Genomic DNA, 27,275 nt, shown 5'->3' with positions numbered 1-27,275 from the left:
GGTGCCCTGTGACCACTTATGAATTTTGCTCTCACCAGAGATGTACCCCCTTCCGGGGTGGATCAGCCCTCACAGTATAAGCCACTGTGTCGCTTCTTTAGTCTGCCTCTGCTGTGGTGCTGGGGGGGGGGGAGAGGGGAGGGGGTCCTTCGTTCCTCCTTAGGTGCTGTGTTCCTCATTTTACATGTGACAGGAAAGAGGACTTGCCATGGTGTAGTACGTTTTAAACAATTTATTTCAAAATAATACACACATAACTCACATTTGCCTTGGTAAAAACGAGCTTGCTATGTTTGAAAACGGGCTTGCTGAGTTTAAAAATGCCGCTCGGCTTCCCCGCCGTGTTTGCTGAAGGTGTGCGTCGTCTGGCCACGCCCTACGCGTTTCCTCATACAGACGTCATCCGGAGCCTGTACTTGCATATTAGCCTTTAAAATTATTAGCCTTTATTAGCCTTTAAAATTATCACTTTCGATTTCTCCCATGCCAACATGTACGCTGGCATACTGAAGCAGAGCATGATCCCCTCCCTTCGGAGTCTGGGCCACAGGGCAGTATTCCAACATGATAATGACCCCAAGCACACCTCCAAGACAACCACTTCCTTGCTAAAGAAGCTAAAGGGGACAGGTGATGGACTGGTCAAGCATGTCTCTAGACTTAAATCCTATTGAGCATCTGTTGGACATCCTCAAATGGAAGGAAGGTGGAGGTGCGCAAGGTCTCTAACATCCACCAGCTCTGTGATGTCATCATGGAGGAGTGGAAGAGGACTCCAGTGCCAACCTGTGAAGCTCTGGTGAACTCCATGCCCAAGAGGGTTAAGGTAGTGATGGAAAATAACGTCACTTGGGGCCCAATTTGGACATTTTCAATTAGGGGTGTACTCACTTTTGTTGCTAGCAGTTTAATAATAATAATAAATGTAATAATTAATGGCTGTGTGTTATTTTGATGGGGCAGCACATTTACACTGTTATACAAGCTGTACACTCACATGTTGCCACATGAAAATTGAAAATATATAATAAAATAGTTGCAAAAATGTGAGGGGTGTACTCACTTTTGTGAGATCCTGTATATATAATATATATATATATATACACAGTATATATACATGTCACATAATCAAACATTTTTTAACCAGGTTATTTTATGTGGCGTTTGCGGCTACCTGTAATTAAAACTATAGAGAAATCTCCATGCATGCACTAGAGGAAAAATATTAATGTGTATTTAATTCAGAATTAAGTTAAAGGATAAGTTCACCTGTTACATATTACAACCATATTCACGGTGTAACATGTTATGGACAGACCGCCCCCGCACCTCCCTGATTCCCTGATCTGACAGTTGGCAGGGATCTTCTCTATCCCCTCTATCTGTCACAATTTTTAAAAACATATGGCCAAGTGGGTCTCCGTCCACCCAGATGCATCACTCATTCACAGTGTCCTGTGAATGGAAAACTACAAAGTTCGGCGGCCTTTGCAGCTGTCAGCATGTAGTTTCCAATGAACTACCACGGTGCTGTGGAGGGTCGTGTTAGTTAATTCTCTCCTCCTGTCAGATTGTATCTGCTTGCCTGTACAGGAAATGTGGGCACACAGATACACTGGCAGATCTGCTGGAGACCTGTCTGACACCAGTGATCTGCTAATCTCTGGTGCAATGTTTTACAGGCTCCAAAAATAAATAAATGCAAATTTTTTTACCGGCAATAAAATTAGCTTTTTTTTTTTCTAGAAAGTGAACTTACCCTTTAAGGTTAAGTTAACATTTTGAACAGTGGTATAGTCTTTGTATAGACTTGTTCAATACATTTATTTTTTTCCAGTTTTTAAGAAGAGTCTATTTCCTTGATCCCTTTGGAGAAGAAGTATATTTTAATGAGAGAGGAGATATGTGCGTATTGTATCATCTTTACAATTATGGAGTAATTAATCTTGGACATGTAATTATACCCATTGGAAGCTACAATACATCTTCTCCTGATGGAAAGGAGCTTTTTTTAACTGGCATTTCACTGATCTGGAAATATGATGAGGTTCATATTTTTCATAAGTACTGGTACCTACAAACAGTATATGTGTAGATGAAGTAGTGTAGGAGCTTGCTGCAATTAACCTCCCACATTCTACATTCTTATTGGCCTATCACTAAGGCCGCGTACACACGCGGGGACTGTTCGCCCAACTTTGTCCGCTGAACAGTGTTTCGGCGGACAGTCCGCTCGTGTGTGGGCTTTCAGCGGACAGTTTCAGCGAACAGTCCGCTGAACAAGGTTTTTCGGAAATTCCGAAAAACTGTCCGCTGAAACTTTGTTTCAGCGAACAGTCCCCTCGTGTGTAGGCTTGTTCGTCAAACTAAGTTCCGCGCATGCTCAGAAAGGATTTACACGCCGAAAGTTATAATGCAGTGTATAGGACGTTGTATTTTCCGTCCCGTCGTACGTGCCGTTCACGTCATCGCGCACGGTTTCAGCAAACTGTTCGTTCGTCGTGTGTGGGCAAGTCCGTCCATGCTAATTTTGAGCGGACTGTTTGCTGAAACTGTTTGACGGACAAAGTTGGGCGAACAGTCCCCGCGTGTGTATGCGGCCTAAGATAAGTACTAAGTACTTTGAGAAAGTTTCGGGAGTTTGCACAGCAACTTTAATTATGGGATATTTAGGGCTGAACACCCCCTGGTTTGCACCAGAACTCCTGAACAAAAAAGTTCGGACCCGAGTCAGGAACCCTATTTACCACTTACAGACAGCCCATCGTCGTTATATATCAGCTGTTTGAAAAGGGATATTGTTTTTATGGCAGCAGCTAGCTCCTACAACCACGGTATCTTCTTCTTCAGCGGGTGGTCTGCTTTCAGATAAAAGTGACCTCTGTGGTGAATTTGCCACAAGATCACTTTTATCGGTGGTGGGAGGGGGCCACTCTGGTGCCCTCCGCTGCTTCCCAGAGCCATGGGCAGCGGCGGATGCTATCACGTCTGGTCCCATGTGTGGTATGAAGCTGGGGAAGATGGCCCCCACTCGGCTCCATACCATTGCAGGGCAGAAGTGACGTCAAAACGACACTTCCGGCCATAGCTCTTAAAGAGACGTTTTTTATTTTATTTTTCAAACAACATTTTTTTTTTATTGCATTTTAGTGTAAATATGAGATCTGGGGTCTTTTTGACCCCAGATCTCATATTTAAGAGGTCCTGTCATGCTATTTTTCTATTACAAGGGATGTTTGTGAGAGCAATAATTCTAGCCCTAGACCTCCTCTGTAATTCAAAACATGTAACCTGTAGATTTATGGAGATTAAGGGTAAAAGTTTATCACCATGCCACGAGCAGGCATAACTTTGAAGCATGACATGTTGGGTATCCATTTACTCGGCATAACATCATCTTTCACAATATAAAAGAAAAATGGCTAACTTTACCATTGTCTTATTTTCAAATTCAGTAAGTTTTCCAAAAAAAGTGCGCTTGTAAGACCGCTGCGCAAATACGGTGTGACAAAAAGTATTGCAATGACCGCCATTTTATTCTCTAGGGGGTTAGAAAAAATATATATCATTTTTGGAGGTTCTACTTGTACACAACAGGTTTGAAAAATAGGCCCGGGGCTGAAAAAAATCAAAAGTCCCCATTTTAAAGGCTTATATGCAAGTTATTGGCCATAAAAAGTGTATTGGGGGCCCGGGTACTGCCCTGGGGGATATGTATCAATGCAAAAAAGATTTACTGCTACAGGGCGGCCGCGCTACGCAGGATCACACATATATATATACGTGATCCTGCACTTCCGGGTATAAGGCGTGAGTGCACTCCCATATAGATTTTATACAGAGATCAGCAGAGCTGATCAGCTGGTCCCACTGACCCCATGTATGCAAGACCCGCTGATCGCTTGGTACGCTAAAGCCGTGTACACACGTTCAAACAATCCGGTGGAAAAGTCCGGCGGACTTAAGTCCGCCAGACAATCCCCCCGTGTGTGGGCTCCGGCAGACTTTTTTTACCCAAAAGTCCGGCGGACTAAGAAAGTAGTTTTGCACCTAAATATGTATGCCGGACTCGCATTTCGGTGGAAAATATGGCCGTGTGTGTTGTGCTTTTGCTGTACTTTTGAAATGAATGGACTTTTCCCACCCGGAGAAAAGTCCGCTCATTTTGAGCGTGGCTCCAGGTAGCCGGGACCAGCGAAGGAGGCGTTGCTGGCCCCCGTCACCTGGTATGGAGTTAAAGGGGAAGCCCTATGCCAAGAAAATGGCGTGGGGGTCCCCCTCTAGGTCCATATCAGACCCTTATCCGAGCACGCTACCCGGCTGGTCACGAAAAGGGGTGGGGATGAGCTCAAGGGGACCCCGGATACTGGCCTCCCACCCTATGTGAATGAGTATGGGGTAAAATGTACCCCTACCCATTCACCTGTGAAAAAACGTAAAAACGGATGATGTCCCCGCCCATTATGATGCCACAGTCCTAGAAGATCCCAGAAGATGCTGGGACTGTGACATCATAATGGGCGGGGACATCATCCGGCGATGTCCCTATATAAGTCGCAACACACCGTGTGCCTTTCATCGTGGCCAGAGACAGCGATGAGGCAACAGCTCAAGAAGAGAAGAACGGAAGAACAGAAGAACAGAAGAAGAGAAGACGGCGGCAGCTGCGACAGAAGACCGGGCCACCTCTTGTAAAAGAGCTAAAAGAAGGCGCGGAGGCCTGGCAAGAAGAACCGAAGAGGGGGACAAGACTCCCGAAGAGGGGGACAAGACCCCCGAAGTCAGAAGAAGACCCCTGGGCGGCGACGAAGAAGAAAGCCGGGCTCCTCCGCTAGTAAAAGAGCTAGCAGAAGATAGTGGAGGAGTCCGGCGAGACCCTCCTCAAGATGGAAGATCCCCGGAGCAGTGCAATAAATTATTTTTAAACCTTGTGTGTTGTGTTTTTTTTTACGTTTTTTTCACAGGTGAATGGGTAGGGGTACATTGTACCCCATACTCATTCACATAGGGTGGGGGGCTGGTATCCGGGGGCCCCCTAACCAACGGCCAGGGTTGTCGGGAAGAGGCCCTTGTCATCATCAACATGGGGACAAGGTGCTTTGGGGCCTTCCCCTAAGCACCCCCCATGTTGAGGGCACGCGGCCTGGTACGGCTCAGGAGGGGGGGGGCGCTCGCTCATCCCAACCCCCTTTCCTGACTGGCCGGGTTGTGTGCTCGGATAAGGGTCTGATATGGACCTAGGGGGGACCCCACGCCGTTTTTCTCAGAGTAGGGCTTCCCCTTTAACTCCATACCAGGTGAGGGGGCCAGCCACACTTCCTTTGCTATTCCCGGATACCTGGAGCCACGTTCAAAATGAACGGACTTTCCTCCATGTGTGTGGGCGAGTCTGTTCATTTCAAAAGTACGCGGATAGTCCAGCAGACTAAGTCTGCCGGACCTAGTCCGCCGCAAAAGTACCATGTGTGGGCATGTAGCTCGTTTGGAAAGTCCGGCGGACAGTCCAGTGGTTTGTCTGCCAGACTAAGTATGCCGGATAGTCTGATACGTGTGTACGCGGCATAACATAATGGCAGTCTCCCTAATTAAACAAGGCATGCCATTCTGTCAGTACAGAAGACATGGAAACTGTGTTTCTGTAAAGCAGAAACTCAGATCCATGCCTTCCACTAGTAAAAGCACATTCGCCACTACACTGAAAGGCATACAGTTAACCCTTTGATCGTCCCTGATGTTAACCCCTTCCCTGTCAGTGTCACTAGTAAAGGAACAGTGCATACTTTTTTTAGCACTAATCACTAATATTGTCACCCGTCCTCAAAAAAGTGTCAGTAAGGTGTCCGATTGTCCACCTCAATATTGCAGTCACTCTATAAATCACTGATCGCCACCATAACTAGTAAACAAACAAAATTAAAATAAATATAAAAATATCCCATAGTGTGTAGATGCTTTAACTTTTGCGCAAACCAATCAATATGCTTTTTGGGGTTTTATTTCTTTTTACCAACATGTTTTAATTTTTTTCAAAATTGTTGGCTGTTCTTTGTTTATAGAGCAAAAAAAAGAAAACTGCAGAGGTGATCAAATACCCCCCCAAAAAGTTCAATTTGTGGGAAAAAAGGCCATACATTTAATTTGGGTACAGTGTTGCACGACAATGCAATTATTAGTTAAGTAACACAGTGCTGTATAGAAAAAAATGGCCTGGTCAGGAAGGGGGGTAAATCTCCCGGAGGTGAAGTGGTTAACGATGCTTAAAGTGAAACAATGAAAATTCCTTTAAACATAGTGCCGCGGGGGGGGGGGGGGGGGGTGGTTGGGGTCCCATTAGTCTGCCTGTAAAGTGACACATCTGTACAGAACCTGCTGCAGCAAAACTGACATAAATATTAAGAATTATTTTTATTTAAATGGATTTTCTCGGCTGCAGAAAAAAAGCGTTGTCAGCAATATAAATATTTAAAAAAAAAAAAACATTGTGGGTTTTGTGGCAAAACCGACATAAATATTAAGAAAAAAATTACGTTTAAATGGATTTTCTCAGCTGCAGAAAAAAGCATTGTCGGCAATAGAAATATTTAAAAGAAAAGGTTGTGGGTCCCCCCCCCCCACAAAATCAGCAGACCCTTATCCGAGCATGAAGCCTGGCAGGCCAGAAAAGGGGGGAGGATGAGTGAGTGCCCCCCTCCTGAACCATACCAGGCCACATGATCCCCCAGCCCCAAGATCCCAGCCCCCATGTGAATGAGTATGGAGTACATTGTTCCCCTACTCATTCACCCAAAAAAGTGTCACAAAGAAATATAAACTCACAGTTTTGGACAATTCCTTTATTAAAAAATAAAGAAATAAAAAAAAGTCCCTAGATGTAGATCCATCATCAATCATTAACCCCAGCTGCACCGTCTGATCTGAAAAAAAAAGCTCCGCCCACGAGAAGGCTGCCTGCTCCCCCGTCTGACAGTTCTTTAATAGTTAAGGGGTTGGGGCCACCTGGTGACATCACCTGGTGGTACCGCCCCCTTGTGATGTCACCGACCGAGCATGCACCGGGTCCGTTGGTTCGGCAGGCTTCGTGATTGCCGATCTACATCAAGGGACATTCTTTTTTTATTGTTACTGTTTTTTAATAAAGGAATTGCCGAAAACTGTCTGTGCGTTTTTATTTCTTTGTGACATTTTTTTTTGGTGAATGAGTAGGGGTACAATGTACTCCTACTCATTCACATGGGGGACAGGATCTGGGGCCCCCTTAGTAAAGGGGGCTTCCAGACTCTGATAAGCCCCCTGCCTGCAAACCCCCACAACCACTGCCCAAGGATGTGGGGAAGAGGCCATTGTCCCCATCAACATTGGGACAAGGTGCCTTAGGGTGGGGGGATAGCCCCCTTGCCCCAAAGCACCCCCAGTGGTTGAGGGCATGGGGCTCTTATCACTTAGCTGTTGTTAAGAATCTTCCTGGCCTGCTCCTTAACAACCTATTCACTATGTGCTGGGTGGGTGAACATCCCGCCGAGCGTACCAAAAATTCTGGTGTTTAGCGAAAACCTGAATGGACAATGCTTGGCCAAACTCATGCTCGGCCCGAACCACTTGCTCATCCCTATTTGGGACTACTGCATGTATGTGTATACATCTCTAGGTGCCTGTGCATTACATTTGCAGACATTTATTTTGCTTTTGTTTTACAGACAGATGGGTTAATATACTAAATGAATAGGAAATGTTTACTTGGAAAGTTAATGTTTAGCTTAGTTAGGAAAGGTGAAACAATTTTTACTTTGAATACTCATTCATGCCTGCTTGCCCCACTGGTGCTCAGTTGCCCCATCTCTTATAAACAATGCCATAGTGCCTGGCCACCACAACGGGGCATGTGCTAATTGAGCAAAGCAAATGGGTACTTGTGGTTGTCCGACAGGCAGAGTGGTTCAATGACAGTTCAGGTACAAGGCAGGCAAGGTTCAGAAAAGTAAGAGCCATTCCATAGTCAAAAGGCAGGCAGAATTCAGAGAATAGTTAACATCCAATCCAAGGTCATAAATAAGTGAATCCAAACAGCAGAGCAGGACAGACAGACAAAAAGCTTGCACGTATTACACATGCTATCACAAGCATGGGACAACAGGCTTGGCTGGCCACATTAATAACATTGAAGTTGGACAGACAAGGCGAATGCCACCACCAAACCCAGGATGCTGGAATTAGGAGCAAGATCTCTAGATGCTCCTAACAACCACATATTTACTACAGGTGGATTGATCACTACAATTTGAAATATATGCACCAGGAAGATTCACCTGCAGTGATGATATGGTGAATGTAACATTCACTGCTTTATAAAAATCTCCCTTGATTTTTATAAATGCCTATATAACCCTATTCAAGCCACTGAGGGATTGTTACAATCTTTATTTATTGTCTTTATATGATTATCTTCTAGATTCCTGTGTCTACTTGCTCTGAAGACTGTCCTCTGGGGTACAGAAGAGTAATGAAGAAAGGCATTCATCGCTGTTGCTTTGAGTGTGTTCAGTGTCCAGAGGGGGAAATATCTAATGAGACAGGTGAAAGAAAAATCAAGATTTCTTTACTTCTATAGTTCAGAAATGCACGATCCAGTTATCTAACTGAGTAGGCTGTTTACACCTTTTCTTCTATTTATTGACCAGTATGTGGTCAGGCAGCTGGAAAACATAATAGAATCATGGGGCACATCACAGCAGAAGGAAGGAGGTCTTGATTCCTCTACAGAGTTCTACTAGACCTAACTTAGAATACTGCGTCCAGTTCTCAAGACCTTACCTGCCATAAGATGTTGATAGTATAGAATGAGTTAAGAGCTGGGAAACAAAAAATGGTTAAAAGTCTAAAGGAATAAACATATTAGGATAGAAATTCTAAATTTACAGCCTCAGGAAGGGAAAAAGGGAAGGGGGAACATGATTGAAACTAACAAGGGTCAGGAGGGCAGAGTTTCTAATATAGAGCTCAGATAGAAAACACAAAGACATGACCTCAAACAAAGAGGATAAAAGTTCTAACCTTAGAAAGTATTTTTCTTCTCGTGTCAATAACATTTTTGATTGAATATTTTAACAATGCAGTACAAATATTATGATAGATAGAGCATACCAATTCAACCTAAATTGTGGTTGTCAAGATCACATCACAGTGTATGACATAATTAAACTAGTAATCAAAGAAGTAATACAGAAGTAGAAGTTGTGTATACATAAAAAAAAAAAAAAACACTGCAAAATGAATGATTACACCCATTAGTCTAGGGTTGCCACAATTTCAAAAAGGAGACGTGAGATGCAGTACTTGGAGAAAGAGAGCACTATAAATGTAGTTGGTTTGCAAAAAGCATACAGCTTCTGACACATTGGGCACCCACTGTGATCTCCCGTGCCTATTTTAAGTCTAGCTGCTATTAATATAAGGGTAACTATAGTGTGAAAACTAGTTGGAAAAGTATCAATACCCAAGCTAAGAATGGCTAGTTACCTTCAATTCTAAACTAAAAGCTAGTCAGGCTCTTGCATGACCATGAATCATGAAGTAAGGTTCACAATGTCCACAAACCCTCCAACAAAGATGGGGTGAAGGAAAAAATAGCATAGGATCGTTGTACCAGTGGGATGGGATTTTGAATGCTAGTTCCCAGTGAGCCACACAATGTGATTCTTTGCATGTGAAAAGTGTGGTGTGCATTTGTATTCAACCCCCCTGAGTCAATACTTTGTAAAACCCTTGTTCACTGCAAGTCTTTTTGGGGTTGTCTCTACCAGCTTTGCACATCTAGAGAGTGACATTTTTGCCAATTCTTCTTTTCAAAATAGCTCAAGCTCTGTCAAAATGGATAGAGAGCATCTGTGAACATCAATTTTCAAGTATTGCAAAAGATTCTGAATTGGATTTAGGTCTGGACTTTGACTTGGCCATTCGAAACACATGGATATGCTTTGATCTAAATCATTCCATTGTAGCTCTGGCTGTATGTTTAGGGTTGTTGTCCTGCTGGAAGGTGATTCTTCGCCCCAGTCTCAAGTCTTTTGCAGACTCTAACAAGTTTTCTTCTACTATTCCCCTGTATTTGGCTCCATCCATCTTCCCATCAACTCTGACCAGGTCCCCTGTCCCCTGCTGAAAAAAAGCATTCCCACAACATGATGCTGCCACCACCATGTTTCATGGTGGGGATGGTATGTTCAGGGTGTTGTGCAGTGTTAGTTTTCCATCACACATAGTGTTTTGCTTTTAGGCCAAAAAGTTCAATTTTGGTCTTGTTTGACCAGAGCACCTTCTTCCACATGTTTGCTGTGTCCCCCACATGGCTTCTTACACACTGAAGACAGGACTTCTTATGGCTTTCTTTCAACAATGGCTTTCTTCTTGCGACTCTTCCAATATGGCCAGATTTTTGGAGAGCATGACTAATAGTTATCTTGTGGACAGATTCTCCCACCTGAGCTGTGGATCTCTGCAGCTCCTCCAGAGTTACCATGGGCCTCTTGGCTGCTTCTCTTATTAATGCTCTCCTTGTCTGTTGCTTGTCAGTTGCCCCTCTCCTTGCCCCTCGCCTGTCAGTTTTGGTGGATGGCCATGTCTTGGCAGGTTTGTAGTTGTGCCATGCGCTTTACATTTTTGGATGATGGATTGAACAGTGCTCCGTGAGATGTTCAAAGCTTGGGATTTCTCCACAACTTTATCCCTGACCTGTCTGGTGTGTTCCTTGGCCTTCATGATGCTGCTTGTTTACTAAGGTTCTCTAACAAACCTCTAAGGGCTTCACAGAACAGCTATATTTATACTGAGATTAAATTACACATAGGTGGACTCTATTTATAATTAGGTGACTTCTGAGGGCAATTGGTTCACTAGATTTTATCTAGGGGTATCAGAGTAAAAGGGGCTGAATACAAATGCACACCACGCGTTTCATATATTTTTAAAGGAGGTTAGTCTACCCAACCATGAAAGGTCAAATTTGTCAATGAGGGGTCTGTAATTAGCTTTAGCTAATAGAAAAATGACACCATAGCAGAACAAAATAGTAAGTTGCCACATCCCTATATGCATAGAAAAGAATGAAATACCTCCTAAGTGGGACTTTGAATGGTAACAACACTGAAAGGTATTTATTGAAAAATGAGAGATAAGAAAATCAACAATCACATATGTGATGATTAATAAAACACCCATGAACAGTTAACAAAAACACATATTTTCTTGCAGTAGAATATTTGCACATATGTCTAGTAGTTACTCTCCAATGTCCGAGAAAACTTCTTTGGTATCTGACACATTTCAGGTTCAAAGCCCTTTAATCAGAGGTATTTATATAGGAGAATTTGTATTCATTATGAGGTGAATGGCGCAGTATTCAAGTACACAGATATTCAAGCTGCAATTGAATTATCACTGTCAGTGGATGGCGTAGTTGGAGGTCTGGTCTAGCTTCCGTTTCAGCCTATAATGCCCCATGGATAATGCAGTGTCACTCTCCCCTGGGGTGAAACTGTTAAGCTGGTAGCAGGAACTTGAAAACTCAGAAAAAGGTCTCTCGGCCATACACAGAACAGGGAGTGAGAGACACTACCCAGTATACCCCCATTTTCCCTCTTAATTGAAGGATTGTGGAAAGGCCTGACTCGGCTTTTACTGAGAGACCTTTTCTGAGTTTCCAAGTTCCTGCTACCAGCTTAACATTTTCACCTCGGGGTAGAGTGACACTGCATTATCCGTGGGGGATTATAGGCTGAAACAGAGGCTAGACCAAACCTCCAACTAGGCCATCCACTGACAGTGATAATTCAATTTCTTAAGAGTTGCACCATTCACCTCATACAAATTCTCCTATATAAATATCCCTGATGAAAGGGCTTTGAACCTGAAATGTGTCAGATACCAAAGAAGTTTTCTCGGACATTGGAGAGTAACTACTAGACATACGTACAAATATTCTACTGCAAGAAAATATGTATAGCACTAACCCCCGAAGGAGCTGCTGGTTAGATTGGGCTTACCGTTACCTTCTTTTTCTTCTCTCTTCATGTCTAGGGGTGTCCCGTGGTAGATGGTCCAGTAACTCGAGAGACTTACAACCGATCCACCTAAATGGATTTTATTTGCAAAAACTTAGACAATGAACAGTCTCTTAAAATGGGATCAGACGGTTGGAAAGGAAGTTCAGGTACTCTTATGCCACATACACACGATTGAATTGTCCGGCGGACTTGGTCCGCCGGACCACAGTACGCCGGACAATTCGATTGTGTGTGGGCTCCAGCGGACTTCAGCTGACTTTTTCATCGTAAAGTCCAGCGGACTTAGAAAGTAGTTTTGACTCAAAATGTGTCCGCCGGGCTTGGCTTTCAGCGGGCAATCCGTTCGTCAGTGTTCTAGTCCGGCGGACTAAGAATGGCGCATGCTCTGAAGCAAGTACGAGAAGGAAGCTATTGGCTACTGGCTATTGAACTTCCTTTTTCTAGTCCCGTAATATGTGCTGTACGTCATCGTGTTATAAAGTCCGGCGGATTGTTTGCCGGATTGTTTGCCGGACCAGGTCCGCCGGACAATTTGATCGTGTGTACGCGGCATTAGTGTCAAAGTCAATGTTAAAGGACTTGCTTACTTTGACTGCATCCAGAGAATAGCCATTCACAACTGGATGATCAATCATGTTGGATAGTCCCTCTCTCACAAGGCCCAGCAGCCAACAATGTGCTTACTCTGTCACAGACGTTGTTGTAGAACATACAAGGATAAGTCTCTGCCACAGACGTTGTTGTAGAACATACAAGGATAAGTCTCTGCCACAGACGTTGTTGTAGAACACATAGGAAAACTAAACTTGAAGAACACTCGTGGGATACCTGGATCTTTCAGCCAGCTTGGCGATATCGCTTGGCGACCGGATTCTCTTGGGTACTTCAGCTCCTCCAGGCTCTTGCTAAGAAACCAACCTGTACGTGACCTTCTTCTGAAGAATCCTCCCCTGGATAGCATGAAGTCACTGGGTCTCTCCCAAACCAGAGACGGCACCCAAACACCTCAGAATCCTCCTTTAGTTTCCTTGCCTCGGGCTAGCCAGCCCCGAGACAACAAGATTGGGTGGATCCGCAACCCAGGCCATAGCCTTCCCGGGGCTGGTCAGGAGGACCAGGACCATGAAGTCAGCACATCCTTCTGGACCGGAACCCCCGAACCATGTGATGTCCGCATCTTAAATACCCTCTCCCAGAAAGTACAGCAAGAGCGCCACTCCTACCGGGTGGGCTCCGAGTGAGAATAACTTAAGCACCTGACCAGACCATAGTTCCATGCCTGCCAGAAGAGACAGTGCCCCCTGTGGTCAGACTGATGCTGAAGTCCAAATTTAGACAATTGTACCCAAATCAAAGTGCAGTTCAGGTGTAACCTTAACTTTGAAAAACACATAGCGCATGCTCTTCAGGAGCGGGCGCTACATATGTGTTTTTGTTAACTGTGCATGTGTGTTTTATTACTTATCACACATATGATTGATGATTTTTTATTTCTCATTTTTCAATAAACACTAATTTTATATACCTTTCAGTGTTGTTGCCATTCAAAGTCCCATTTATGGGATATTTCTTAGCTTTAGCTAAGGGTGCTGTGTTTGAGGTAAGGTATATACCTAAATAAAGAATGCCCTTGTCACTCCAGAAGTAAGTATGCTCCTTCTTCAGATGGAGTTTAATTTTCTCTTGGATTCCCAGGACCAAGATCAAGGACTTAGTTTAACTTACTCTATAGTATGATAAAGTGTTAAAGTGAGATAGAACTCAATGTGAAAGTGACAATGAGGTTTGAGAATTAGTCAGTAGCAGAATTATATCATTTGCAAACAATTAGCCTTTGTACTCGGAGTCAATCTGTGGATAGTATGGTAAGGAACAAAGAGCAACAAAGAACATAGACCTGAAGTGTGCCGGCGTCACGTGGTCAGTATGCCTAAAAGGGGGCATACCCAAGCTTGAATGTAATGAATGAAATGAAAAGAAAAAGGGAATGGGTGGGTGAGACATGAGAGCCAGCGTCCACGAGAGGAGAAGCTTTATGCAGCCTGACTCCTCCTACATACACAGGCTGACCTGCGGCCAGCCTTACACCTGTACTCGGAGTCACTCTGTGGATAGTATGGAAAGGAACAAAGAGCAACAAAGAACATAGACCTGAAGTGTGCCGGGGTCACATGGTCAGTATGCTTAAAAGGGGGCAAAAATAACACAGTAGGATGAAAGCTTAACAACCAGATTACACTGTACAGATTACAGATTACACTGTGAATTAACGTCTAACCTGGGGTGGCGGCAATGCAGTATGTACTTCGCTGCAGAAAGGGGAGTGACATGAAAGGCAGTAGAGGACCAACCCAGGGTTTGACAAATGTAACAAATAACCAAGCTGGCATAAACCAACCCTGAGTACCACACCTTGCTAGGCTCCCAGAACCTGTTAACTGTGCCACCCCCGAATGCTGTGTTTCGATAACATGCAGATGTAACAGAGATGGCCGGGGTGCCAACCAGTTGATTGGCTAAAGTAAGTGAGTCCCTGGGCCAGAAGCACCACTCCCCTGGCCTCAAGAACCACAAAAGCCAGTTATAGCACTGCCTTGAGCCCCAAGCTGGTAACCAACACAAAAGGAGACCTGAGATTATGTCAGATATGACACGAAAATAAGACCCACAATGGGAAGTCAGCTGAGCACATCAGGGGGTCTACTCTTCTGGAACCCTGAGGACGGCTTCAATCGAAAGTGCAGAAAATAAAAGAACCTAATGGGTCATCCAACATGAAATGCTGAAATGCTGAGACTCAACTCAATACGCCCTGCTGTTGGCCGATACGAGCTGGAAGAGGCAAAAAACTAAAGAAAATAGGAACTGGATGTTAACCATCAGGACTGGAAACCTAGACCGTAAAGCCTGTGAAACATGCCAAGCAGTGTCATGAGCCTTCCTAGTATTCAAAACAAAACAATGATCAAGGCTGCTGCGTCAGCCAAATGGAAAACCAATCCACCATGAAACTGGAACTGAAGAGAAAGTGTGATGCTGGTACCTGCTTTCAAGACCCGAGTTTACTGATACCGGCCCGGGCCCCGAGAGAGTCCCGGGATCCACTAAAGCCCCTGAGCCAGTAGAAGCTGCAGAGCTGCAATAGGCTGACTTACTAATTGTTCCATACCATCGCGCAACTCCTGGCCAGATGCAGCTAGGAAATTAAAAGGTAGTGTGGAACGATACCCAACTGGTCAGGAACACAACTAGTGAGAAAACCGTGAGCAGACAAAGAAACCTGTGACAAAAAATTTAACCTGCGAGAGGGAAACTGACTGAATGAGAAACATGAGTAGTGTGAGCTGATAAACGTGAGCAGCATAAGAACTGAGGCTGCAATAAAACACCACCCGCATAAGAAATGCAGGTTGCATGAGAATGGGAAACAATGAAACCATGAGAGAAAAACCTGGGGACACGAGAGAAAAACCGGCGACACAAGAGAAAACACAGGGGATACGAGAGAAACCTGGAAAATGAGAGACACATAAAATTGCATGAGAAACGTAAAATTGCATGAAAAACTTAACATTGCATGAGAAACGTAACATTGCATGAGAAACGTAAATTGCATGGGAAACGTAAATTGCATGAAAACGTACCTGAATAAGAACTAACCGCATTAGAAACTAACTACATGAGAAACGTGAGTTAGAACAAAATGTGAGCGGTGTAAGAACAGATGAGGAGACTTGCCACCGAACAAGCCAATTAAAACCGATCACCTCAATCTGTTAAACCCATAGGCATAATGGGTACAACATGGACAACCCTGTTATGTGAAACAATCAGAAAACCTAATAAACAACCCGCCCGTGACACAACAATCCCCTTGGTATCTGACGAGTATAAGGACGTGGGACCTAATAAGTATAAGGACGTAGGTGCCGAAATGACAGGACCAACAGCGCATGAATGTGAACCTGATGACAACACCACCCTAATAAATGCAGAAGTGAGCCCGAGCAATCTGCAGCGCCAAGACAGGAAATTAAAATGAAACACTTAGGGCTAAGGTACCCACAGACCATGGTGGGTAGTAGTAAAAGTGTAATGGTGTATGTATACGTATGATGTGTGGACTACAGGCGAGAAGATTGTGGGACGACAATCAATTAATCAATCAATCAACAACGAAACCTCAAACGGAAATGCAGTGAACGAAGGGCAATAAACATGAAATGTGTGACACATGGGAAAACGTAAGAAACATGGGAATACATAAGAAACATGGGAAAACGTAAGAAACATGGAAAAACGTAAGACACACAGGAAAGCGTAAGACACACAGGAAACGTAAGAAACAAGGGAAACGTAAGAAACATGGGAAATGTAAGAAAAGAAAAAAACATAAAAGTTGCCTGAGACACGTAAATTGCATCAGACACGTAAATTACATCAGACACGTAAATTGCATGACAAATGTAAAAACCTGAGAACCATAAATTGCGGTCAGCCTTACAGTTATGGTGATAATTTTGAAATTGAAAACCTGATATGGAGGGGTGTGACAGAATAGCTTTGGCCAAAGGTTCAATCATAAGGTTGAAAATTGAGAGAGAAAGTGGGCATCCTTGGCTTGTTCTGTTGGTTATATAGAATTGTTTTAAAAGCATGTTTGAGGTGTATATCTGAAGATCAAGAATATAAAGCCAGAATGGTTGTCACTGTTGCCCTGGAAGCCAAATTTTGAAAGCACCTGGTACATGTAGGCCCAATGTACCCTGTTGAATGCCTTCTCTGCTGCAATAGAGAGAAGCAGAGAAGGCTTTTGGTGACGTTCACCATAGTGCAGTATATTGATTATTCAGTTACCATTATTCAACAAGTGGTAAATGCCATTTGATCTGGTTGCACCAGAGTGGGCATAATGGTCAACAGGCATTTTATGTAAAAATTTGCATATAGTTTCACATTTGAGTTAAGCAAAAAATGCTTTGCAGCTACCCACCATCACCCGGTGGCCCCACCCCTTCTGATGTCACTTGACATCATGTGACATCAGAAGGGGGAGGTGCCACATGGTGATGTAATGAGGTGGCCCCTTGCCTATATCTTAGGAGGCAAATCATTTTTTGCAATTTTTTTATTTTTCTGGACGGCGGGCACCATGATTGATGATGGATCTACTTTGAAGGACACTATTTTTTTTTCTTGTCTTGTCTAAAACTATTTCCTGAATTTCTTACTTTTTGACACTTTTTTGGTGAATGGGTATGGGTACGATGTACCTGATACACGTTCACATGGAGGGGGGAGCCGGGATCTGGGGCACAACAGGACTAGAGAAGGAAGTCAATGTTACCTCCTCCATCGGCGAGATTGACGCCTTGCAAGCCCTGTCACCTGGTATGGGTTTTAAGGGTAACCCCTATGCCAAAATACAGCGTGGGGGTTTCCCCAAAGTCCATACCAGATCCTTATCCGAGCACACAGCCCAGCCAGTCAGGAAAGGGGGTGGGGACGACTGAGCGCCCCCCCTCCTGAACCGTACTGGGCCACATGCACTCAACATGGGGGGTGGGTGCTTTGGGGAAGGAGAAAACCGGGCGAGAAGAACCAGAAAGCGTTGAGAAGATCCCCGGAGCTGCCTAATAAACTACTTTAAAAACCTGTATAGTGTGTTTTTTTTATTAACACTTTTTTCCCCAGGTGAATGGGTAGGGATACGATGTACCTCATACTCATTCACATAGGGTGGGGGGCTGGGATCTGGGGCACCCTTATTAAAGGGGGCTCCCAGATTCTGATAAGCCCCCCGCCTGCAGACCCTGACAAACAACGGCCAGGGTTGTCGGGAAGAGGCTCTTGTCCTCATCAACATTGGGACAAGGTGCATTGGGGTGGGGGGCCGCAGGGTGCCCCCTTCCCCAAAGCACCCACCCCCTGTTGAGGGCATGTGGCCTGGTACGATTCGGGGGGCGCTTGCTCATCCTCATCCCTTTTCCTGACCGACCAGGTTGCGTGCTCAGATAAGGGTCTGGTATGGAATTTGGAGGGATCCCCACGCCATTTTTCAGCATAGAGGTTACCTTTAAAACCCATACCAGGCAACAAGGCTCGCAAAGAGTGAATCTTGCCAATGGAGGCGGCGACATTGACTTCCTTCTCTAGTCCCGTTGTACCTGAAGTCAAAATGAACAGACTTTAGTCCATGTGTGGGCAAGTCCGTTCATTTGGAAAGACCGGCGGACAATTTTGAGTCAAGTCTTCTTTCAAAGTTTTGGGAAGAAAAAGTCTGCTGGAACCCACAAATTGACAAGAGTCCGCCGGACTAAGTCCGCCGGATAGTCCGATCGTGTGTACGCAGCATTAGACTGATGTTTATGTGTCACTACCTGCCAGTAAGGTTTTATCGATGAGGGAGAAGTAGGGACAGGCATAGATAAAAGAGAGTCTGGGATGATACCCCATTTGTGCAGAAGCTTAAGACCCTCTTCTACCATAGGAACAGTCAATGTTGTTTCATTGTGAGTGATCTCCAGTTTGGCAAGGTAACACAGTCTGTGAAGGATCTTGTGGTTGCATAGGACTTTGGTTATGGTTAAGAGGTTCCTGTACCTCTAAATCATGTGTTGGAATAGGTCTGGAAGTAACTATAACTTGTTGAATTGTTCAGGGCATTTCTATGTTTGCTGTAAAGCTTCCAGTAATTTTTCTTTTACTTGATAAAATTATGCTCACAGTAAGACATCACATGAAACATCATGTGGTAAAAATCTGGGTTTGGGAACACAGTGCACCCTGTCTACCATGAGGTCAACTGGTGTGAGGGATGGTAAAACCAACAAGAAAAGCTTGTGTGGCAGCTGGGAACAGACCTATCCTCCAGGTCCTCAAGTTTAGTCTTAACCCAGGTCAGATCATTGGACATTCACCCAACTTGGTTTTGATGTGTCCCACTCTGGTACATCTGCTTTAAATCATTAGGCACATGGCATGTCTGATTTCTGAAAGGCTCTGAGGGACAGTGACATATCTTTTAGGGTGGTGTCAGGTTAGTTGGAAGTGGGGGAGGATGAGTCAGAGTCAGCAGCAACAGCAGCATTAAAAGGCTGTGTATTGCTCACCTCCCTGCAGAGACCATGAGATCTCCATTAAAATCTCTGCATGGCCTGGATTCTGGGTCGATGTTGTAAAGGAGCCTGAGGTGATGTGCCCATGTTTGACATTCTGCATTGCCTCGCTGCCCTGGGGTTTCCTGGCTTCCTCCCTTGCAGCAGCTCCAGCATGTCCAGAGTGGCAGCAGCCACCACCATTTTGCTGTAGCCCCCATGTCATGCTCGGGAAAAACCCATCCAGGTTTTGTGGCTGCAGGTGTTGCTCTGCATCTCAATGGCATGAGTAGTCCGTACCCTAGTTAGTGAAGTGGCAGGTGGGATGCTGTCGGTGTTCAGTCTCAAGATCATCAGATTTTCCTGGCTCCAGAGCAGAGCTCTGATTTTATACAGCCATTAGGTACTGTGGTTGCCATGCCCCACAGAAAGTATTATTTTAATGAAAGAGTAGTGGAGGTCTATATAGGTCGAATAGCTCTCAAAATAATGTTTTAACCTACAAAAGGAAAACCTGCTGTTCAATAAAAAAAAAAAATATATACATTATGTTGTTTTATTTTATTTTATTTATTTACAGAATATTGCTAAATTGCAAAAAAATTACTTTGCTTGTACCGGCTTGAAAAACTTTAGCTATTCTTTTTACAAATGCAAAAAAAAATGTATCTAAAGATATAATAATATGTGGAAGATTGTTATGCCTATTTTTGTCCTCATTGAAAATATTATATATTTTTTACTATCTGCTCTGGTATCAGCTATTATCCAGGGCAGGAATTCAGGAGGTATCTCTCTAACCTGAAAAAAATAATAATAGTACGAAAAAGCTAAGACTATTGTAGGGTTGTTATTGCCATATCCCTGCTTGGGAGATTTGTTCCACTTTCTGTCCTAAGCTCAGTTATTCATGGGAAAGAAAGTGTGGAGAAATCTTCCCAACAACATCACAGATAGCAATCACCACTCACAGAGCTTTCCCTATTCTATTTAAAAAAATCCAGGAGACAAGAATTATTAGAACCTGGAAATGAAAAAACAAAAACAAAAAAAACCTCTGCTGCCTATTTTTCATTTACCGTTAGTCATTATTTTAAGTTATTTCCAGAAAATACATATTCACTTCTGCTGGGGTAGCATATCTTAATATATTGTGTACTTGGAAGTTATTTTTTTCCCTTGAATTTAAAATAAACAAATAAACCTTATCTCATCTCAGAATTATCAATTTAGTAAACATAATGTTTAAAATAAAAATGTTGTAATCGTTTTTCACATTGTAGACTTTCTCTTTTGGGTAAAGGTTCATGTCATAAATGTCCAGAAGATGAGTGGCCAAATGATAACAATAAGTGTGCACCAAAACCTGTTGAATTTCTGTCTTACATGAATGATCCAGTTGCTCCCACGGTCTCAGTTATTTCTGTTTTACTATTTGCTAAAACATCCGCTATTTTTTGTGTCTTTATTGTATTTCGAGAGACTCCAGTGGTGAAAGCTAATAACCAAAACTTGAGCTTCATTCTCTTGGTCTCCATCATGTTGAGCTTCCTCTGTGTGTTTTTGTTTTTGGGTCGGCCTGGACCTGTCAGCTGCATGTTTCGTCAGACCTCATTTGGAATCATCTTTTCTGTGGCTGTATCTGCCATTCTAGCCAAAACTATTATGGTCTACATGGCCTTCAAGGCCACCAAACCTGGAAGTTTCTGGAGAAAATATATTGGAGTAAAAATCCCCAACTGTTTGGTTCTTCTGTGCTCATTTATCCAGGTTTTAATTAGTGTCATTTGGCTATTGACTGCCTGTCCATTTCCAGAAACTAACACTGACCTATATCCTGATAAAATTATTGTTCAATGTAATGAAGGATCTTCCCTGGCATTTTCCATACTCCTTGGTTACATGGGACTTCTAGCAGTTGTGAGTTTCTTTGTGGCTTTTCTGGCCAGAAATTTACCAGATAGTTTCAATGAGGCCAAATACATCACCTTCAGCATGCTGGTGTTCTGCAGTGTCTGGATCGCTTTTATCCCAGCCTATATGAGTGTTATGGGGAAGAACACTGTGCTTGTAGAGATATTTGCTATAATATCTTCCAGCTTAGGAATTTTGGGTTGCATATTTATTCCCAAATGTTATATTATCCTGGTGAGACCAGATTTAAATTCAAAAAGTAAATTAATAAAAGAAACCAAAACCTGCCAATAGATTGTCTTATTGTGTGTTTAATTATAAATAAGATTGAATGTGAATGTAAACCCACTTCAACATTCCTATTATCCATATAACATGGGTGCAGAGGTTTCAGCAGGATTAGTTAGGCACAAATTTTGGCCACAAAAAAGCAGTTGTCACTAAGGTTTATCATTGTTAATTATTTCTATTTATTTTATTGACCTAATAAAAATATGAAAAAAAAAATGTTATTTTGCTCTCTTATTTTCACTGATGAAAGAAAAATTGGCAATACTTAAAAAATTACATTACATGAACAGATTATTATCAAAAAGAAAATGCTGGCAACCAGTGATGGCCGATCCATAAGGGGTACCCCACCCCCCTCCTTCAAAGTCCCCAAAGTTCCCAAAGTTAGTTTGCCAAAGAAGAAATCTACTTTAACATGTTGAAAACTGTTAGGCTACTTGCACACTGGGGAGCTTTACAGGTGATAAAAAATAGCACCCGCAAAGTGCCTGTAACGCACATCTCCTGTTGTTCCAGTGTGAAATCCGTTATGCTTGCAGGATGTTAAAAAAAAGTCCTGCAAGCAGCATCTTTGAAGCACTTGGTGTGGTGTATACACCGCTCCTAAAATGCCCCTGCCCATTGAAATCAATAGGCAGCGCCACTGAAGCACCTACAAAGTGGTGCGACAAAGGTGATTTGCTGGCGTTATTAACCCTTTATTAGGCTGCTAGTGGGGGTTAAAAGCACCCCTCTAGCAGCCAAAAAGCCCCTCCAAAACAACGGTAACAATGATAAACCACCAATGCCCCCGCACCTCAGTGTAAAAGTGTGTCACATAATGTGTGTGCACTGTGCGGGGTGCCCGATTAATTGGTGTCTATTAGGTCCATAAATGTGGGGGGGGGGGGGGGGCAGAGATAGAGATAGTCAGCGTGGAAAATGTTCCAGAGGGTAGTATTGGGGGCATTGGTGGTAGGTTGACTAAAACACATAAACCCAAGGTAAGTATAGTAACAAGTCCTAGTTGCAATCTCTGAACACCCAATAAGAGGATAGTATGCGACCAGTCTAAACTACGTGGCATGTTCACCAATGCCAGGAGCCTGGTGGATAAGATGGGTGAACTAGAGATACTGTTGTACGAGGAGGATTTGGATTTTGTGGGAATTTCAGAGACCTGGTTCAACAGCTCTCATGACTGGTTGGCAACCATTCAAGGGTATACCCTTTATTGTAGGGATAGAGAGTGTAAAAAAAGGGGGAGGGGGAGGCCTATATGTCAGGAATATTGTACAAGTGAATGTGAGAGATGACATCACTAAGGGAGCTAGGGAGGAGGTGGAATCCTAATTTGTAGAGCTCCAAAGGGATGAAGCTAAGGGGGAAATAATACTGGGAGTATGCTATAGGGCCCCTAACCTGAGGGAGGAGGGGGAGACGGATCTCCTATCACAATTTGGATTAGCAGCAAGGATGGGAAGTGTTATTATAATGGGGGATTTTAATTATCCAGACATAGACGGAGGAAACCGCACATTCGTCTAAGGCTTGCCAGTTCCTAAATGTCTTGCAGGACAATTTCATGGTTCAGATGGTAGATGCATCAACTAGAAATAAAGCATTACAAGATCAATTGATTACAAACAATGCAGACCTGATGATGAATGTGGAAATACGGGGCAATTTAGGAAACAGTGATCACAGGTCAATTGGCTTCAGTATAAATCACACAAATAGGAAACATAAGGGGAATACAAAGACAGTGAATTTCAAAAGAGCCAACTTCCCTAAACTAAGAACCTTGCTAGAAGACATGAATTTGGATAAAATATTAGGAACAAAGAACACGGAGGAGAGATGGGTTTGCTTTAATAGCATATTAAATAAGGGCATTAGCCAGTGCATCCCATTGGGTAATAAATTTAAAAGAGCGAACAAAAGTCCAATGTAAAAATGCATATAAAAAGCAAAGGAGAAGGCATTAAAAAATGCAAGGCTGAGGGATCATCATCAGCATTCAGACTTTATAAAGAATGCAACAAGAAATTTAAGGGTGCAATTACGGCAGCCAAGATAGAACTTGAAAAACACATAGCGGAGGAGAGTAAAAAAAAAAAAACATCCCTTTCTTTAAGTATGTAAACAGTAAATAAGGGAGGACAGATCATATTGGCCCCATAAAGAATGAGAAAGGACATCTGGTTACAAAGGATGGGGAGATGACAAATGTATTGAATTTATTCTTCTCCTCAGTCTTCATGAGGGAACCAGGGGGCTTCAGTAACCAAAACTGCAGTATTGATCCTCGTCACACATCATATGAAGCACCTCCATGGTTAACAGAGGACAGAATTAAAATTAGACTTGGGAAACTTAACATTAATAAATCACTGGGACCAGATGGCTTGCATCCGGCTTGGGTCCTTAGGGAACTCAATCGAGTAATTGCCAGACCATTGTTCCTAATTTTTACTGACAGTCTACTGACTGGAATGGTACCAGCTGATTGGAGAAAAGCCAATGTAGCAAAAAATATTTTAAAAAGGGCCCAAAATACATCCTTGGGAATTACAAACCAGTTAGTCTAACATCAATAGTATGCAAGCTCCTGGATGGGATGATAAGGTACTATATACAAGATTTTAGTAATGAGACCGGTATCATTAGCAGTAATCAGCATGGATTCATGAAGAATCATTCTTGCCAAACCAATCTATTAACCTTCTATAAGGAGGTGAATTGCCATCTAGATAAAGGAAGTAGACATGGTTTTTGCGAAAGCATTTGATTTTGCAAAAGTATTTGACACAGTTCACCATAACGTTTACTGTACAAAATAAGGTCCATTGGCATGGACCATAGGGTGAGTACATGGATTGAAAACTGACTACAAGAGCGAGTTCAGAGGGTGGTGATAAATTGGGAGTACTCGGAATGGTCAGGGGTTAGTAGTGGGGTCCCCCCCGGGTTCTGTGCTGGGACCAATCCAATTTAAGTTGTTCATAAATGACCTGGAGGATAGGGTAAACAGTTCAATCTCTGTATTTGTGGAAGATACTAAGCTAAACAGGGCAATAACATCTCAGCAGGATGTGGAAACCATGCAAAAAGATCTGAACAAATTAATGGGTGGGCAACTCCATGGCATGAGATTCAATGTAGAAAAATGTAAAATAATGCATCTGGGTGGCAAAAATATGAATGCAATCTATACACTGGGAGGAGAACGCCTGGGGGAATCTAGGATGGAAAAGGACCTGGGGGGTCCTGGTAGATGATAGGCTCAGCAATGGCCTGCAATGCCAAGCTGCTGCTAACAAAGCAAACAGAATATTGGCATGCATTAAAAAGTGGATTAACTCAAGCGATAAAGTGATAATTTCCCCACTCTACAAGATCCTGCACCTGGAGTATGCAGTCCAGTTCTGGGCACCAGTCCTCAGGAAGAATGTACTGGAAATGGAGCGAGTACAGAGAAGGGCAACAAAGTTAATAAAGGGAATGGAGGATAATAGTTATGAAGAAAGGTTATGAGCACCAAACTTATTCTCTCTGGAGAAGCCACGCTTAAGAGGGATATGATTTCAATTTACAAATACTATACTGGTGACCTCACAATAGAGATAAAACTTTTGCACGGAAGGGAGTTTAATAAAACACGTGGCCACTCATTAAAACACATAGAGGTTTCTTTACTGTAAGAGCGGCAAGGATGTGGACGTCCCTTCCACAGGTGGTGGTTTCAGCGGGGAGCATCGATAGTTTCAAAAAAATTATTAGATAATCAACTAAACAACCACCACATACAGGGATATACAATGTAATACTGACAAGTAATCACACACATAGGTTGGACTTGATGGACTTGTGTCTTTTTTCAACCTCACCTACTATGTAACTGTGTAACTATGTAAATAAATGATCCCCACCCAAAAAAATTGAAAATTATTAAAAAAGTAAAACAACTTCAATAAATCAAAAGAGAAAAAAAAGGAGCTGCAAAGGGGTGGTGCAGAGTCTAGAAAGCAAACTTTCTGCTGATTCTGAAAAAATGAGTTCTATGAAGAGTATACAGCCCACCACTTCACAGTGTAGCACAATAAAGTACAGTATAGCACTGTATAGTAAAGCTCTATTTACAGTTTCCCTACACAGATTTGTCAGCTTTTCCTAATCAGCTCCAACACACACTGGCAAGATGGCTGCTGGGAACCCAACATTTTATAGTGAGGGGACAGACTTGTCCAATCTTTTATGCATTATGGGTTCAGTTGTGAATTTTTGGTCATAAATTTATAGTTTCATAAACCACAAAACACAACGTGATTTCAAACCCAAACCTTATCCCTAATGGTATATTTAACAGACCTAGAAAATAGGCTAGTTTTTTCTTTATACTCTCTGCCTGCGTTATCTCTAAGCCCTTGTACACACAGTCGGAGATTTCGATGGAATGTGTCCGATTGGACCGCTTTATCGGATATTCCGACTGTGTGTGGTCTACATCGGACTGTTTCCGTAGGAGTATCTGACGGACCCAGTTTCCAACTTGTTAGTAAAATTTTCAGACAAAATGCTCCGATCGGACATACTCCGATCATGTGTACAGAATTCCGATCGGACAAAGTGCCACGCATGCTCAGATCAAATTCCTACACCAAAGCTATTGGCTACTAGCATGAACATAGTCCCGCCGTAATGAAATAACGTCATCATGTCGGATTTTCTGACAACTTTGTCCGACTGTGTGTATGCAACAGTTTCGGACAAAATCCGTCGGACAAAATCCAACGGACAGAATCCGAGGGATTTGGTTGTCGGAATCTCCGACCGTGTGTACAAGGGCTAAGATTCTTATTAGCCCTCAGGATTTTTATATTGGACTACAGAATAATTAGTGTCTATGTTAAAAGAAGAGGAGACAGAAAGGGTTTGAGTAGATAACTGGGCAGGGCCAACACCACTCATTTCAAAAAATGTTCTGTGCTGTCACACCCCGATGGATTTTAGATGCTGAGTGCATTTATGACAGGTAAGCAGTTACATTTTGTACTTGTATTTTTTTTAACATCTTTGCGCAGTGTGCATGCAAAATATGCGGCCTCTTGGTGCTCCCTGCATGCTCCCTACACAGTTAACGGCGGCTAACTGAAAGCTTCCGCTGCTTGCGGGAGCTTCTTTATCGATTAAACCAACCATACTGGCTGCCCTGGAGTTGTACGTTTTTGTTTTGTTTTACCTGTATGTATTAAATCGATCAAGAAGCTTGTATTTTGTACTTTGGAGTGCCGCTACCTTTGTCTTTCATTACTATTTAATGAATTTAAGTTCTATGTACATTTTGTGGTTTACATTTTATTTGATTATGTTTCATTCAGCTCTGTACATATTGTGTGCTAACCAAACCATGTTTCCAATTTGATTTTCTTTAGGTTAGGTTCATGTGATGATTAGAGATGACCTTGCGGTTTCGCCCGACGGTCGATCCGTGGCTCGTTCGCAATTCGCCAAACCGGCAGACTTATGGCGCTGTTCGCGGCGGCCATATTCCTTTACATTGTGAAGAACTTTGACCATGCACATCCATCATGGGGTACAGGACAGCCAATTGAGACATTTAAGCACATGGACATACCCCCTACCTTTTAAATAGACCTGATCTGGCGGCCATTTTACATTCTGTCTTTTGTCAGTGTAGGGAAAGGACGCTGTGTGGAGCAGGCACAGTCAGTCTGTAATCACTAGCTATTACTATTATGTCCACAAAAGTCCTTTTAAGGACTGGTATAGGTGTACAGTATATAGGGTTGTAATACACTTATAATATACTTTCTATATTTGAAAGAAAGTATATTATAGTGCACTGTAGTGCTGACCGATTCTGCAGCTGTCTTTTCTCAGTGTAGGGATAGAGTTTGCTGTTTGGAGCAGGGAC

At 43.0% G+C, this 27,275-nt stretch overlaps 1 protein-coding gene across 1 annotated transcript; it reads left to right on the top strand.

The window, feature by feature from the left end:
- Positions 1–1,857: 1,857 nt before the first annotated feature.
- LOC143975583 (vomeronasal type-2 receptor 26-like) lies at positions 1,858–21,542 on the top strand. Its single transcript, XM_077478048.1, has 3 exons — positions 1,858–2,047; positions 8,447–8,570; positions 20,457–21,542. Exons 1-3 carry the CDS (start codon positions 1,904–1,906, stop codon positions 21,359–21,361), a joined length of 1,173 nt encoding a protein of 390 aa, XP_077334174.1. The 5' UTR covers positions 1,858–1,903; the 3' UTR covers positions 21,362–21,542.
- The last annotated feature ends 5,733 nt before the right edge of the window (positions 21,543–27,275 follow it).

The sequence above is a fragment of the Lithobates pipiens genome, unplaced genomic scaffold (assembly GCF_037356315.1).
Source record: "Lithobates pipiens isolate NorthernLeopardFrog02 unplaced genomic scaffold, aLitPip1_a1.2 Scaffold_13, whole genome shotgun sequence".
Taxonomy (NCBI): domain Eukaryota; kingdom Metazoa; phylum Chordata; class Amphibia; order Anura; family Ranidae; genus Lithobates; species Lithobates pipiens.
This window is presented reverse-complemented; position numbering and strand designations above follow the sequence as displayed.

Bases quoted from the DNA above. Each gene is read 5' to 3' on its own strand.
- LOC143975583 (XM_077478048.1), top strand. From the start codon at position 1,904: ATGTGCGTATTGTATCATCTTTACAATTATGGAGTAATTAATCTTGGA. The intron at 2,048-8,446 runs GTTCATATTTTT...ATTATCTTCTAG, and splicing joins TGATCTGGAAATATGATGAG to ATTCCTGTGTCTACTTGCTC. The intron at 8,571-20,456 runs GTGAAAGAAAAA...TTTTGGGTAAAG, and splicing joins GGAAATATCTAATGAGACAG to GTTCATGTCATAAATGTCCA.